Source organism: Typopeltis vanoorti, chromosome 14 (genome assembly GCF_054136105.1).
Source record: "Typopeltis vanoorti isolate ZY-2024b chromosome 14, IOZ_Tvanoo_1.0, whole genome shotgun sequence".
Taxonomy (NCBI): domain Eukaryota; kingdom Metazoa; phylum Arthropoda; class Arachnida; order Uropygi; family Thelyphonidae; genus Typopeltis; species Typopeltis vanoorti.
This window is the reverse complement of record NC_143562.1, coordinates 78,796,537-78,812,610: the sequence shown is the minus strand read 5'-3', so window position 1 is coordinate 78,812,610 and position 16,074 is coordinate 78,796,537. Positions and strand designations below refer to the sequence as shown.

Sequence of the window (16,074 nt, the reverse complement as noted above, 5' to 3'; positions counted from 1 at the left end):
ATGTGTCCCAAACCTCAAGACCTTACATTTTGCTGCATTAAACTGACACCCCCCCCCCATTCATTTGCCCATCTGTCTAGCTTATTCAAATCCTCTTGCAGGGCTGCTGCATCTGCACTATTACTAATAATCCTTCCCAGCTTCGCATCATCTGCAAACAACTGAATATCCTCTTGCAATCCACTGACAATGTCATTGATATAAAAGTTAAACAATATAGGTCCAAGTACTGAGCCCTGTGGGACCCCCACTTGTAACCCTCTGCTTCCTTGAATACATATCAGAGAGTTGTGTATGCCTCACCATACACAACTCTCTGATACGTATCCGACAGCCAATCCTGAATCCAGTTGACCAATCTGACATCCAGACCCATGTGCTGCAACTTAAATAGCTTATTATGTGGCACCCTGTCAAATGCCTTCACTAAGTCTAAGAAAATGGCAGTATATGCATTTCCTTCATCTAATGCTCTTATAACTTTATCATAAAAGCTAGCATATTGCTAAAACAAGAACGCCCTTTCACAAATCCATGTTGGCTCTCACAGATAACATTACCCCCATATAAGGTTGATAACAGTATACAATAAAAAATTGTTAACAATAAGGGTCGAACTTTCCCACAACTTTTGATAAGGAAAATCATTCTGGTTCAAGATATGACAAGTTAGTAGTACTTGGTACTCTTAATAAATGCTCAAATTTCAAATGACATCAATATAAAAGACAGATCTGAAATCCATGTTGACTCCACGTTGAGCTGGACTGGACTTTCTGTATTTTTGATGGATTGTGAGAATAATTAATATTCTTGTAGCCTTTTCTCCATCAAATAAATATAACTTATTTATTATTAAATATAAACCTCCTTATGAATTAACCATTTAGTTTTCATTCTAACAATATTGTATATCCTTGATTACAAACCTGTGTAGCCACTATCCAATTATGTTAAGTTAATAAACTGAGGAAATTGTATTCATATCTAACATTACAAATATTGCTTTTTAATATCAATGTTATCATAAATATTTGTGTAGTTTCATAAATTGTAAGCTTTAAAACTAATCTAAACTTAAATTATAACTCTACTTTGTATTTATGCATGTGCAACTACATGCTTCAGTAGGTTCACTTACCACAGTTGCTAAATATTTCTAAATTTTTTATCTTAGAGAATGTATCAACAGAGTTTGTGAAGCAGCTGGGCTGAAAACAGTAGATAAAAAGAGAAAGGTATGGTTTATTGTATTCTTAAGTTTTTATGATATAGTATTATGATATTTCTTATTAGTATTGTGCATGCTTTTGCTGTGGTTCTCTTTACAAATTTCCTCTTTGCTTCCTCAAATTTGAAGCTTATTCTTGAAGTTTTCCTGTTGATTACAAGGAAAGAAAGGCACTGATAAAATAAAAAAAAATATTATTTTGTGTGAACTGTGTGGCAATATTTGGTTGGGAATAAGTGTATTGTATGTAGAAATTTTTTGGTATTGAGAATGTGTTTTTAGACATTAGTTTAATAAAAATAAATAATATAACCCTACAAGTTTTGTAAGTCAGGACTTTCATTGTCAGTGGTACCAACAAAAATTATACACAAAAAAACACTACAAACCATTATCAGAACTTCAATTGCTGCATACAAACAAGTAACCAGAATAAAAACATTAATTACTTTATATACATCGGAAAAATGCTAGTTGCGCTGTCACGTTCTGTAGCATGGTGTGTGTCATATCCTAGGTCCAAGGCAGTTGGGTTATTAATGAAAGCAGACCAAACTTGCTGTAGGATTAAGCCTTGATATTTGTTACATGGTGAGGGGATCCAAAGCATTTCAGAGGCATCCTTGAACTTTCTTGTGATATAATTATGATCAATGTATGGCATTTTTGTTTATTGTCAAACTGTGTTTGTTGTATAGGATACCAAACCTGGTATCCTATACAACAAACATTTATGTTGTTTTCTTCTTTTTTTTTTATGTGTTTTACATATTCAAATATGCAAGTCAAATCTCCCCATAACTTCTCATCTGGCCTACATAGCAAATGCCATAAGAGCAAGGAATCTCATAAATGCCTGATTTTTTTCATGGGTGAAGGTAAGATGACATTTTATACAATGGCAAAAAAAGTTACTTTAATGTTGTAATCATGGAACAATGTTGCAGCTTTGTCTGTAGCATTCTTGATGTAAGGTAGTGTGATTGCATTCTTAAAATTTGGTTTATGTAAAGGAGCTGTCAGATTGTATTAAGAATTTTGTTAGTAGTCTTGGGTTCATATCCATTGAAGATGCCTCAGGTAGCACAGTTCTTCATTCCTTTTGTTTGACGTACTAGAAACATTGTATGCTCTATCATAATGTTTTTAATCATGCCTATCTTTTGTAATGGGTAATGTTGTGAAGTGGTATGTAAAAATCTTCTAGTTGTGGTAGGTTTTCTGTGTACTGAAAGGTGCATCTTTTTTTCTTCTTCTTCCTTTACGTTTTAGGCCTAGTGGCCTGTTGCAATTTGAAACCAGAAATCCCACAGAATAGGTTGGTCAATCTCAATCCTTATTCCTGGAGTATCCTATGTCTGTAAATACATACGTTCATGGGACTAGTTTGTCTGTTCTGTGGGACAAAAAACCTGAGTTTCCACTTGAAAAAATCCCCTACCTTCATATGAGACTGGCTAGCTCGCCTTTTGTTGAAAGAGACCAGATAAAGGTTCTTCACATCGCAGCTGGGAATCGAACCCAGGTTTTTCTGGCCATAGGGCTTAGTCTATACTGACTGAGCTACGGCAGCTCCTCTTTGTACATTTCGAGTGGGCTATCAAGGAAGGATAATTTTTTGTGATCTTCCAGTTCATAAAACAGTTCACAGCTGTTCAGATAATCTTTAAATTAAGTCATCTGTTGTTCCTGAAGAAATAATGAAAATATCATCAATGTAACATGACCAAGTTTTGGTTGCTTGTGATAGTTTTCAATAGCATCATCATCAAATTCCTGCCATGTACCCACAAGGGGTGTACAGGATATGATAGTACTACATGAAAAAATTATATCATTACTAACTTCCTATCTACAATTTTCCTCCAAATCAGTCTGTTACTTGTCAAGACTCCAACATTATCAGATCTTATATTTCTATCGTCTAAGGCACTTTGTACCATATCAATCCACCTATATCTTGGTCTTCCTCTGGGTCGTTTTCCTGCCAACCTGGCAGAGAACATTTGTTTTGCTAATAGCAAAATTTTCAATAGCATTCATTTCAAAATTTTCCATAAAGAGGTTGATTAGGGCTGGTGATAAGGAGAATCATTGCAAGTCCTTTTTGTTCTCAGTATTTATCCTGAAATATGAAGAAAGTGTTTTCCATACAGTGTTTGAATAGTCTGACTGTGTAACAAGAAAAGGATTCTGTTTTCCCTATGTGTGGGGCTACCAGATTTGATAGATACTTCACCAAAATGTTTAGATATTTTAAATACTTCTGGCTAGTTGAGTAACTTTTTGATTAAGTTATTAGTTTTATTATGAATATGCTATGTGAAATCTCACTCCAAAGCAACATAGGTGTTGGAATCTTCTACTAGGGTGTTCGTTTTTCTTTTGTATTCATCTGTGTTCATAACCTCTGTTGCATTTCCTTTGTTTGCTTTAACTATTATTATGTTTTTATCTCGTCAACTCTAATTTTGGGATGTTTCTAGGTGGTAATTAGTTATGAATAATAAAGCTGAAGTCCGAATGTGGATGAGGTCTGCAGATTCTCCTGGGTGAGGCTATATTCTCTTTTCGATGTGTGCTATAATGTTCACTTTTGGAATGTTTTCTGGGAATAAAGCAAAATTAACAACTCTTGCTAAGAGTTCTTTCTTTTTTGGTGCCAGATAAGGGTGGCCGATTTGTAGAGCCTCTGCTACTAATGGCTCACGCAAAAAGTTAAGCAAGTTTGAGTGCAGTTAGTAGTTGGAAGGGATCAATCATTCAATGTTGTTGGCACACTATCCCTCGATGAGTCTTTGGACACCCTGGAGGTGTCACATAATAATAATATGACTTTGCAAGAAAGATTAATTATGATTTTTTCATAGTCTAGATCAGGAGTGGGCAACCTTTTAAAGTGTGCATGCGAAAATCACCAAATCTTTGATACAAAAATTTTTTCATGTGCCAATTGAAATTTTGGAGAACATATTATTTGGTGTTTTTTAAGTATTTGGAGAACCTTTTCAAATAATCAAAAATCACACTAGAGCGGTAAAATTAAAGAAAATTGTAAGAGTGATTATTGTCTAAGTGTTTAATAGTGACTATATATCTAATAAATTAAACACAGTAATTGACAATAAATACTTCCAATTCATATTTTAATGACTTATGATTTAATTAAATCTAAATCCACACTTTAGAAATGGATAAATTCTTTACGAAACACAAAAAAAAAAAAAAATAATAAAATGATGGTAAAGGAGTCTGGCTGCCAAGGCGAATGATGCAATAACTGAACAGGGCAAAACTTGTCTGTCAGTATATCGTGGAGATAAATGACTTGGAAATAGGATGTCTGTTTCATTTTCTTATTACTTATTGTTACTAAAACAGTTGATAGTGTTTGTTTCTTTATTGCATTTTATTTGGTATCTCTCTACTTAATAAAATTGTATTTTATTAAGTTAAAATATACAACTCAGTGAAGATGTTGGATATGTATTTTTTATTTCATTATTTTTTAAGGTGAGCCTGGGTTACGTGCTGGTAAAAAGTCGTTGGCGGCATTCGTGCCAAGGGTTCTCCACCCCTGGTCTAGATGTTTCTGTTTCTTGTTGAAGCCAGTTAAACTTTTTAAATTAAATTATATTTCTTTTTAATGGAAACAAATGAAACTTTGTTGGATTAAGTCTGCCTATAACGATATTACCATGCCATCTGGATGCAAAAGGGTAAGTCGAAGGAAATGATTGTCTTGGTTGGTATCAATGATTTAAGAGGCGAGAAGTATTCTATGAGGGAGGATGTAAAGGAGTAGTTAGAGGCAAAACTGAAGAGCGAGAAGGTGAAGATTGTAAGTCTCCTACCACACTATGATAGAGGTGAACAGAAAAGGAGGGCATTGATAGCCAATAAGAGTATATGTAGATTGTGCAAAAGGAATGATGTAGAATTTGTGGATCTGTGTTCTCTGCTTGACAGAAAGAAGGATTTGTGCAATGCAGATGGATGGCATCTGAATGGTTTTGGTATTAGGCTCTGGAAAGAGCTTTGTTCACCGAGTATGCTGACATGCAAATTCAGGGAAAGTCAAGCAATTAGGGTGGATACAAGTGAGTTTGTGTGAAGGCACCCATGAAGCAAGTGAGTGTGAGAATGACCAAGTGAGGAATCTAGTCTCTCAAGCAAAAATGTTGAATAGGGTAATCAATTCAGAAAGTAAAGGTGGGTGAGGGAATAAAGCGATGCTGCTGTTTCTATATTATGTCAGAAGTATCGGGAACAAGAGGGAGGATTTTTGCATTGCAAAAGTTATAGGCATTAGTGAGACTTGGCTAACAGCAGATGATGTAGTAACAGGGATTGAATGTGAAGGGATTAGTATTTTCAGGCAAGATTAGCAAATTGCAGCCAAAAAGAATAGAAGACAGGCAGTAGGGTGGCTGTTCATTTGAAGCAATCTAGTGTGAAATTAAGACCAGTGAGACAAAAATATACAGTTGGTTGTTGCTATAGGCCAGGGAATTCCACAGATGATCTGGAAGACATGCATTGCCAAATTAGTGCAATGAGTACAGGTTGAGTGATTATTGTGGGGGACTTCAACTATGGAGATATAGACTGGAAGGAAGAAAGATCACATGGTGATCTTATAGAATAGAATTTATACACCTGCTGAGAGATAATTACTTAAGACAGCATGTAATGGAGAGGAGTAGGAGGTGGGAGAGTATTGGACCTAGGATCAGAATTGGTCAGTATTGGATCATAGGATCAGAACAGCTATCCATAATCAAGGTGATGACATTGCCTCCAATTGGTGAAAGTGACCATGCTGTCTTGACTTGGGAAATTGTAAAACATGAGGAATATTCTATCAAGAAAGGGTATTTGTGGAACTACAAGGCAGGTGATTATGACATGCTAAGGAAGAAGCTTAAATCAGTAAAACGGCATAAAACATTGCAGGGTAAGGATGTTAGTAGTGCATGGGATATAGTTAAGGGTCATCTAGAGGAAGCAATATTAAATTATATACCTAGGGTAAGGAGGGTTAATCAGGTTAGATGGATGAGTAATACCATTAAGCACGAGCTGTAGAAGAAGAAAATGCTGTGGAGGATATATAAAGAGAAAAGTAACCAGCAAACTAATGAATAGTACAAGGCTCAGACAAGAAAGGTGACCAGCATGGCAAAGGCAAAATCAGATTATGAGAAGAATTTAGCTGAGCAGGCCAAGGAAATCCCAAAGAGTTCTTTCATTATGTAGCAAGTAAGAGGAAGAATGACTATGGCTGATTAACCTTAATGAGTGATAATGGTCATGAGGAGACAGAAGGCAATGAAATAGTTAAGTTACTGAGTAACCACTTTGTAAGCATATATCTTCCTAATGAGGTTACTGTTTTAGCCTAGGTGACAGACACTAATGTGGGAATCGAGTTGGATAAATTGGAGGTTCTTAAGATATTGCAGAATCTCAATATAAATACAACTGTGGTATTAGATGAGATATCACCTAAGGTTTTTTCGATAATGTGCAAGGAAAAAACTGGCAATTCTTTTGACTAAGCTGTTTAATTTAAGTCTCAGCTCTGGTAGAGTTCAAAGGGAGTGGAAAGAGGGCAAAATTACTCCTTTGTATATGGGAGGTTCTAAGACTACAGTAGCAAATTATAAACCAATCAGTATCTCAGGTGTGGTGGTAAAAGTACTAGAAAAATTTATGAAAAGATAATTCAAGAATGGTTAGATAAAAAAAAAAAGATCCTGTATGAGGGTCAACATGATTCATAATTTACTAACTTTTTATAATAGAGTAACAGCTGAGTTAGATATAGGAAATGGCTACAGGATGATTTTTCTGGATTTTACAAAGGCATTTGACAGAGTGCCACATGGAACACTGTTATGCAAATTAGAACAAGTGAGGATGGATAAGAGGGTGGCTGCTGGACAGATATCAAAAAATGGTATATGGAAGGGTAGAATCGAGGTGAAAACAGGTGACTAGTGGTGTGCCACAGTGCTGAGACCATTGCTGTTTAATTTGTACATAAATGATATAGGAAATAACCTGAAAGGAATTTTCCCAGGTATAATGCCTAACCTGAAAGGATATATTCAGTTGTTTGCTTATGGTGCGAAATTAGGTAGAGTAATAGTTAATCAAGGTGATGTGGAGCTTGCAGGACGATTTAAATAGACTCTCAGTATAGGCAAAAGTTAATGGGTGTTAGTTTAATGTCGAGAAATGCAAAGTTCATTTTGGGATAAATAGATTACAAGCCATGTATCTCATTGATGGCACTCTATCCCAGGAAATAGATGAAGCTAGAGATTTAGGGGTGGTGGTAAACAGTTAGTTTTGAGGATATGTTGCCAAGGTAGCACATAAATTACTTGGCTAGTGAAGAACACATTAACAAGTAGAGATAAGGAAATTGTTATTCCTCTTTATAAGGCCTTGATATGCCCACATCAGGATTACTGTGCTCAAATCTGGTTCCATCAGTTTCTTGGGAGAAGTGGAAGTGGTGGAGAGGATTCAGAGGCGAGTGACCAAGATGGTGAGTGGCCTTTGGAATGTTCCCTATGAGGATAGATTGAAGGAATGTGGATTGCAGGAGTTGGTTGATAGGAGAAAAAGAGGGGGATATGATAGAAACATTTAAGTTGCTTAAAGGGTTTTATAGGATAGATGCTGGGAAAATGTTTCAGCACTTGTCTAGAGGGAGCAGAACAAGGAGTCATCCCTGGAAGTTGAATAAAGGTGTGGTCAGTAGGGGTGTGAGGACTAGATTTTTTGCTTGGAAAATGGTGAATGAGTGGAATGGGTTGCCAGAGTCAGTTGTGAGTGCTTTGTCTGTTAACAGGTTCAAGGAGAGGTATGATAGATTGTGTGGATAGATTGGGTTTCCTACAATGAGTCTTTGGACTCCATGGAGGTGCCCATATAATAATAATAATAATATCCCATTGGATATGAGGCGGGAGCGGGCAAAAGAGTTAATAGTATTAATTGGTACAAATGATTTGAGAGATTACAAAGCGTGTCAGAATGGATAAAAGAGAATAGTGTGACAGTGTGTTGCCTAGTTATGACTGTGGTGAAATGAGGTGGAGAGCAAGGATTATGAATGATATGCTGGCTGAAATGTGTGAGGAGATGGGAGTACAGCTTGTTAATGTGTGGAATGAGTTTGAGGGACGAAGTGAGCTGTATGGGAGCGATGGACTGCATTTGAGTGGTTATGGTGTGAGTCGCTTGGAGAGACTGCTGCTGGAAGGTAGAGAAGTGAATAGAGAGAATGAATCAGATAGAGAGGGGAGTGATGTGGAAGATCAGGAGATATTGAAGAGGTGGATATGAATGGGGAAGTGAGTGGTACGAGTATAGAAAATGAGAGAATGGGTGTGCAAGAGGAGCAGGGAAACGGGGAGGCTCAGGGTGGACAGGGGTATGCAGCATGAGAAAGGTGGATGCTCTAAGAGGAGGTGAGAGCAGGAAAGGAATGGGATGACCAGGGATCAAGAGGAAACAGTTGGAATTGAAAAGGGTTCTAAAATGAAGAAGCAGAAAGGGAAATGGCCCCAGTCAAGCATGGAGAGATCACATTGAGTGAGTGGTATCAGTGGAACTAGCTGTAGATCCAGAAATTAGCTGTTGTGTTTGTATACAAATGTTAGAAGTATAAGAAACAAGGCAGATGAAATGGTTGCACTAATTGCACCTGTTCACCCAAAGATAGTTGGAATAAGTGAGACATGGTTGGAAGAGGACAACATCTGGACAGGAATAGAGATGGAAGGGTATGATGTGTTTTGTGAGGATAGAAGGGGTAAAAAGGGAGGGGGAGTGCTATTGATGATAGAGAAAGAGTTATGTCCATACAAAGTAGATATGCAAGACGGAAATAGTACCAGTGGTTTTGCGGCAGTATTGATATGAGATAGAGGTGAATGGAATCAAATACTTGGTGGGATGTTGTTATAGATCAGGTAATGTGGATGGTGGTGATAGTGAAATGTATAGTCAAATTAGCCAAGCAAATAAGAAAAGGGTGATCATTATGGGTGATTTTAATTATGGCAATATAGACTGGAATGATGAAATAGCAACTGTAAGTAAAGAAAATGAGTTTTTGAGGGATAACTACCTCAGTCAGTATGTAATAGAGGGAACACGAGGATTAAGGGTCTCGGATTTGGTCATCTCATCAGAGGATGTAATTATAAATGAGGTGTCAAATCATCCACCAATTGGTGAGAGTGACCATGTGGTGATTACCTGGGTGGTTGCCAGCAGTCCGAGGACCCCCTGTGAGAAAAGGGTATATGTGGAACTACAAAGGGGGTGATTATGAAGAGCTCAGGAGACAGCTTGCAGGTGTAGCATGGAATGAGGAGTTAGCTGGAAAAGAGATCAGTGCAGCTTGGCAGATTTTCAAAAACTATCTAGTAGATGCAATGTCTAAATATATTCCAAGGGTGAGAAGGTTAAATAAGGTAGGTGTGAGATGGATGAATAAATAGATTAAGCATGCGATACAGAGAAAAAGGGCATTGTGGAGGCAGCATAGTGGAAATAACCAATTTCATGAGGTCTACAAAGACCAGGCAAGGAGAGTGACATGGTTGGTGAGAGTAGCTAAAGAGAGGTATGAACAGCAGTTAGCTAATGAAGCCAAAAAAAATCCTAGGAAGTTCTTTCGATATGTAGCAAGCAAAAGAAAGAATGATTATGGAAGGATGACATTGATTGGATAAAATGGTATAAAGACAGCTGTTGCAGAATGTGTGATGGAGATACTTAATGAGCAGTTCATAAAGATCTTTCAATCTTGTGAATGTGACTTCATGGAGAGATTGAGAGCAGTTGATGATGTGGAGGAGAGACCGACTGTAAGTGAGCAAGAGGTGTTTGGGGAGTTGAGTAAACTAGATGTAAATTAGGCTGTGGGACTTGATAATATATCACCGTGTATTCTGAAGGAATGTCCCAGGGAGTTGACACCTGTCTTGACATATATTTAATACAAGTCTTGCACTTGGTCAAGTTCCTAAGGAGTGGAAGGAGGGCAAGATTGTGCCACTTCATAAAGGAGGTGATCGAACTCAAGCATCAAACTGTAGGCCTATCTCTGTGTGTCAGGTGTTGTGGTTAAGTTGTTGGAGAAGCTTGTGAGAACTAGGATCCAGAGTTGGGTTGACAACAATGGTATTATCTTTGATGGACAGCATGGATTTGCTAAAGGGAGGTCATGTTTTAGTAATCTACTTACTTATTACAATAAAGTGACTGTTTCCTTGGACAGAGGAGAAGGATACATAGTAATATACTTAGATTTCGCAAAGGCTTTTGATAGAGTACCTCATAAGTTGACAGACAAACTAGAGCAGTTGGGGTTGGATATTAGAGTAGTGCATTGCATTGGAGATTGGCTATCTGATAGGTATCAACAAGTTGTGTATTGGGGTGCAATATCCAGGAAAAGGAAAGTCACTAGTGGAGTGCCTCAGGGGTCTGTTTTAGGGCCATTACTGTTTAACTTGTATATTAATTATATTGGCGAAGATTTGGATGGAGATATTCAGTTGTTTTGCAGATGATGCAAAGTTGGGACGAACCATAAAGAGTAGTGAAGATGTTGTGGCCTTACAAGAAGACTTGAATAAATTGAGTGATTGGGCACGCAAATGGGGATGCGAGTTCAATGTTGCAAAATGTAAGGTTTTAAAATTTGGAAAACAAAGATGAGATGCAGAATTTATGCTTGGTGAGAATATATTATTGGAGATAGGGGAAATAAGAAATCTGGGGGTGATAGTGGATAAGGATGTAAAATTTAGCAGACATTGCCAAAATTGTGAGGACAGCACAAAGGCTTCTGGGAATGATGCAGAGGACACTGACGTGTAGAAGTAGGGAGATTCTTGTTCCGTTGTATAAGGCTTTGATTAGGCCACATGGACTATTGTGCCCAGATTTGGTCACCTGGTTTTCAGAAGGATGAAGAGATGTTGGAAAAGGGTCCAAAGGCGACTGACTAAGGTAGTTTCTGACCTCTGGAATGTCGAGTGTGAGGAAAGATTGAGAAGAGGTAATTTGCAGAGTCTAGTGGACAGGAGGAAGAGGGGGAGATATGATAGAGACCTACAAGTTGGTAAGGGGTTGTTATAGGATCAGTGGTGGAGAAGTTCTACAGAGAATAGTGGGAGATCAGGGGAGAACCAGAAGTCATCCCTGGAAACTGTATAAAGAGGGTGTGAGTAGGGGAGTGAGAGGCAGGTTTTTTTTCGTGCAGAGTTGTGAATGATTGGAATGCCTTGCCTGAGAGTGTGTGGTGTCTGCAAGGAGTTTGAGTGTGTGTAAGACACACTCAAAGTGTGATAAAAGGACCTCCCAGATGAGTCTTTGACTCCATGAGGTCTTGGGGTGATAATAAGTCTACCAGTAGTAGCGTTGCTAGTTTGCTATGTGCTGTATACAGTGAACATATCATGATCTGGTTTTAAAAGCCCTAATCTGGTGGCTCAGATCCATTCTCTTAATATTGTGATTTCTGTTTTGTTTATTTTATTCAACTTGTTTATATGTCTAAACTTGTGGTCTCAATAATGAAAATTTTCTTCAGAACTATTAAACAGAACTAAACAAAAACTTATGTATTCATATAGAAGTGTATTGTGTGTTTCAAAATTTTGCCATTTGCTAGACAGTGTTGTTGACAGGTGACTGCTGCAGAGGATGTAGTTGAAGATTTGTGGGTTGCAGAAACTAGTTGATAGGCGGAAAAGGGGAGACATGATTGAGACATTCAAATTGCTAAAAGGATTCTATAGGATTAATTCAGATGATATTTTTGAGATCAGGACTGGTGGTGGGAGAACTAGGGGACACCCATGGAAGCTGGGCAAGAGCGTGGTTAGCAGGGGTGTTAGAGCTGGGTTCTTTACTTTTAGAGTGGTAAATGAGTGGAATAAGCTGCCAGAGTCTGTTGTGGGTGCTATGACAGTGAGCAAGTTCAAGGCAAGGTATGATAAATACTGTGAGAATGTTGAACAGCTGCGTGAACATGATGTTTAGGGCCTCCCTCGATGAGTCTAAGGACTCCTGGAGTAGCCCGTGGTAATAATAATAATAATAATAATATTTGAGCATTTTAAGGTATTTTGTGCTTATAAATGTGATGCCATATAGAGCTTGAGAATGAGGCTGTGATTAGGATCATTGAATGAGTTAGATAGGAGACTGTGTATAGTTGTGTAAGTTGCATATAGGAAACTGTATCCTGGAAGATTAGCAGCTAGTGATGTGTCACAGGGGTGTGTTTTAGGGAATTATTAACTTACTTGAGAATGATGGTAGGCGAGGTTTAAGTGCAGTTGTTTGTATCGGATGCAAGCTTGGTTAAAAGCTGTGGGGAGGATCATATCTATATTGAATAGGCATTTGGTAGATGAGTGAGTACTAGTTCTGAATGTTGTTGTGTGTAAAATTTTAAATTTTGGAATGTGAGAATTGATAACTGTGTACTCATCAGCAGAATGAGGAGTATAAGGTGCAGGCTAGAAATGTGGCAAGTGTAATAAGGAAAAAGAAATTAGCATATGAAAAGAGATTGGCTGAAGCAGCAAAGTCCTAAAAAAATTCTATAGTTAAGTTGCTAGTAGAAGAAAGTGTAAATATGGAAGGAAGGCTGACTTTAGTTGTTGCAGATGGAACAAGTCACATCTGTTGAAGATATAGTGGAAATGTGTAATATGTATTTTGTTAGTGTATTTCATTAGGGGTTAAGAATAGTGTTGAATAGTAGTAGGAAGGACAGACAACTGATAGTACAAGAATGGGACATGTTTAGAATTTTAAGTAGTTTAGGGAATATTAAGAATATTCAAAAGAAATGGCTGTACCCTTGACTTGATTGTTCAACAGAAGTCTGGCAACAGGAACAGTCCTAGAAGAATGGAAAGAAGGAAAAATAGTGCCACTGCATAAGAATGAATCTAAATCAGTAGTGGCAAACTGTAGGCCAGTGTGTATATCAAGTGGAGGGGTGAAGGTTTTAGAGAGGTGAATACAAAGTTAGAGATAGAATACAAACGTGGATTGATGAGAATGGAAGGCTTTCAAGGGAGCAGCATGGGTTTGTTAGGGGAAGGTCATGCTTTAGGAACTTGGTTGCATTTTATAATAGGGTGACTAGCATATTGGTGGGATGGTTATACAGTGATTTATTTGGATTTTGCTAAAGCATTTGAGCACCACATGATAAACTACTGTTGAAATTCGGCAGTATAGGAATGGATAGTCATTTGGTAGCTTGGTTACAAGGATGGTTAAATAATAGGAGCCAGAAAGTTGTATGTGGGAGTACAGTATCCCAAAAAAGGAAGGTGATGAGTGGACATCACAGGGTTCTGTTTTGGAACCACTGCTGTTTAACTTATATATCAATGATATTGTTCATGGTATGAAAGGAGATATTCAGTTGTTTGCTGATGATGCTAAATTAGGAAGAGTGATGTCAGGAAATTCTGATATGTTGTTACAAAAGGATTTGAACAGGTTGGTGCTTTGGGCTGAAGAATGGGAATGTCATTTCAATGTTGCTGAGTGTAAAGTTATACACTTTGACCAGAGAAGATGGAATGAGGTTTACCACATTAGAAGAACTGATGGCTTCAGGTGGTGGAGGAAGCAAGCGATCTGGGCATCTTTGTAGATAGGGTGCTAATTAGGTCTCATTTAAATTTGATAAGGTGCTAATTAGGTCTCATTTAAATTTATGCATACAGATCTGATCACCTACATATATTGCTGATAGGGAAACATTGAAGAGAGTGCAGAGGTGAATAACTAAGACTTACTCAGGACACTTGAATATTGAATATGAGGACAGATTGAGAGAATATGGTATTCAGAGCTTGGCAGATAGAAGTAGGGATGTTTTCAGGGGAAAACTGGGAAAAATAGCCTAAACACTTTCTTCTGTGGGAAGTGTTTAGGCTAGAAAAGTCCACTTACATTTGCAGTGAAAAATAAGGAATTTAATGCTGCTATACTTTCATATGTTCTTGCTTTATTGACTCTGTATTAAATGTGTTTTTTGGCTATTTCAGCTAGTTGATGCTTATCTTTCAGTTATCACATTTTCCCCCTAGATTGAAAAGAGGCTTTCCAGAATGCTTGCAGAGAGACCTAATATGGATCATGCTGGTTCTAATGTCAACCTTATTATAACAAGTTCATACCTGAGTCTTGCAGTTATGGAATCAAGAGAGGTGAAGTCAGTTAAATGAACTGTGAAAATCGGTTTGCATATCATAACTAGAATATATTCATTAGTTAAATTTATTTTGTTTATAATGTGAACTCCTAATCTTAATACATCTCTAAAGAACTAAAAATGCTTACACCATCCCCAAAATTTTCAATAGTTTGTTGCTGATTATCTCTTACTGATCTTGGTCTATGAATGGCATTAACTGTGGCAACTTATTTAAGAAATTATTTGCTTTAATCTATTCTATCATTGTCATTTCCAGGAAGTTGGCTATTATAAATCTCCATATATTTTTGTCCTGGGCCATTCTTCCCTTGATTTTTATATAATTCAGCCCCAGCCATCCAGCTCTTTGTTTTTCAACCATATATGTCATTGTCCTTTTCCTCCCCTTCAGTTCTTCCATCTAATACATCTTATTGAAAATGTTCATGCTTCACAATATGACCCATATATATTTTCTTTTCTATATGTATATATAAATACACATACAGGAAAAACACACACACACACATACCGTATTTTTCGCTTTATAAGATGCACTTTTTTTGTACCTAAAATTTATCTGAAAATTAGGATGCATCCTGTAAGCTGAATGTACCTTATAAACCGGTGCATCTTATATGCTGATGTGTTTTTATATATGCGCAGTTATGGTGTGTCATTGCTTTTCTGTAATGCATGATCAGTTTGAATAATTGCATTGTCTTTAACGGTCAGGCATTTAAACTAGTAATCAATACGTTATTATATTTACATTTTTTTTTTATAATGGATTCTACAAAGCAAAGATATAACTGAATGAGTGCATTTAAGCATAGCATGATTGAGTATGCAAAAAAAAAATGGCAATAGGGCAGCAGAGCAGCACTTTGGGCCTCTGCCTACAGAAAAAATGGTACGAACTTAGAGAAAACGAGAGCAGCAGTTAATAGAAGCAAATTCTAAAAAACACAATCTCCACAGAAAATTGGCAAAATGACCAGAAATTGAAAATAAATTAAAAATTTGGATAATGAATCAAAGAAGATTGAATTGCTGTGCATCTGCAAAAATAATTATTCAATGAGCAAAATTATTGGTAACAGAAAGAAATATTATCAGTTTTACATCATAAATTTTACAGGGTTACCATCATGGTGCTTTAGATTTATTGAGAGAAATAATTTATGCATGCCTTCAAAAACAAAAATATCACAAAAAAAATGCCAGACGAATTTGAAAAGAAAATTATTGAGTTTTACAGATTCATAAATGCTAGAAAATAATACAATCTTGAACTTTCACAGATAGCTAATATGTATGAAATGCTTTTGACTTTTGATGTACCTTCGAAGAAGACTGATTCCAAACAAAAAAAAGAAATTGAAACTTCTGATCATGAAAAACTCCACTATACTATTTTGTCGTGCTGTGTGGATGGAACAAAATTGCCACTCTTGTTTTTCTTTTCAAAATTTAAAAAAAAAAAAATGCTCAAGGAAAAACTTCCTAAAGGATTATTAATTATATGAAGAGCCAAAGGCTTTAATTTTACGACATGAACTTATTTTAGTTAAGGGAT

General features: G+C 36.9%; 1 protein-coding gene across 7 annotated transcripts in view; it reads left to right on the top strand.

The window, feature by feature from the left end:
* LOC150099696 (SHC-transforming protein 1-like) overlaps positions 1 to 16,074 on the top strand; it is a 238,812-nt gene that overhangs the window by 149,239 nt on the left and 73,499 nt on the right. For all 7 annotated transcript variants that reach the window (XM_090404438.1, XM_090404442.1, XM_090404439.1 and 4 more), the window contains exons 4-5: positions 1,178 to 1,238; positions 14,389 to 14,508. In XM_090404438.1, the coding sequence (XP_090260564.1) occupies positions 1,178 to 1,238; positions 14,389 to 14,508 (181 nt within the window). The remainder of the gene's footprint in view (positions 1 to 1,177; positions 1,239 to 14,388; positions 14,509 to 16,074) is intronic.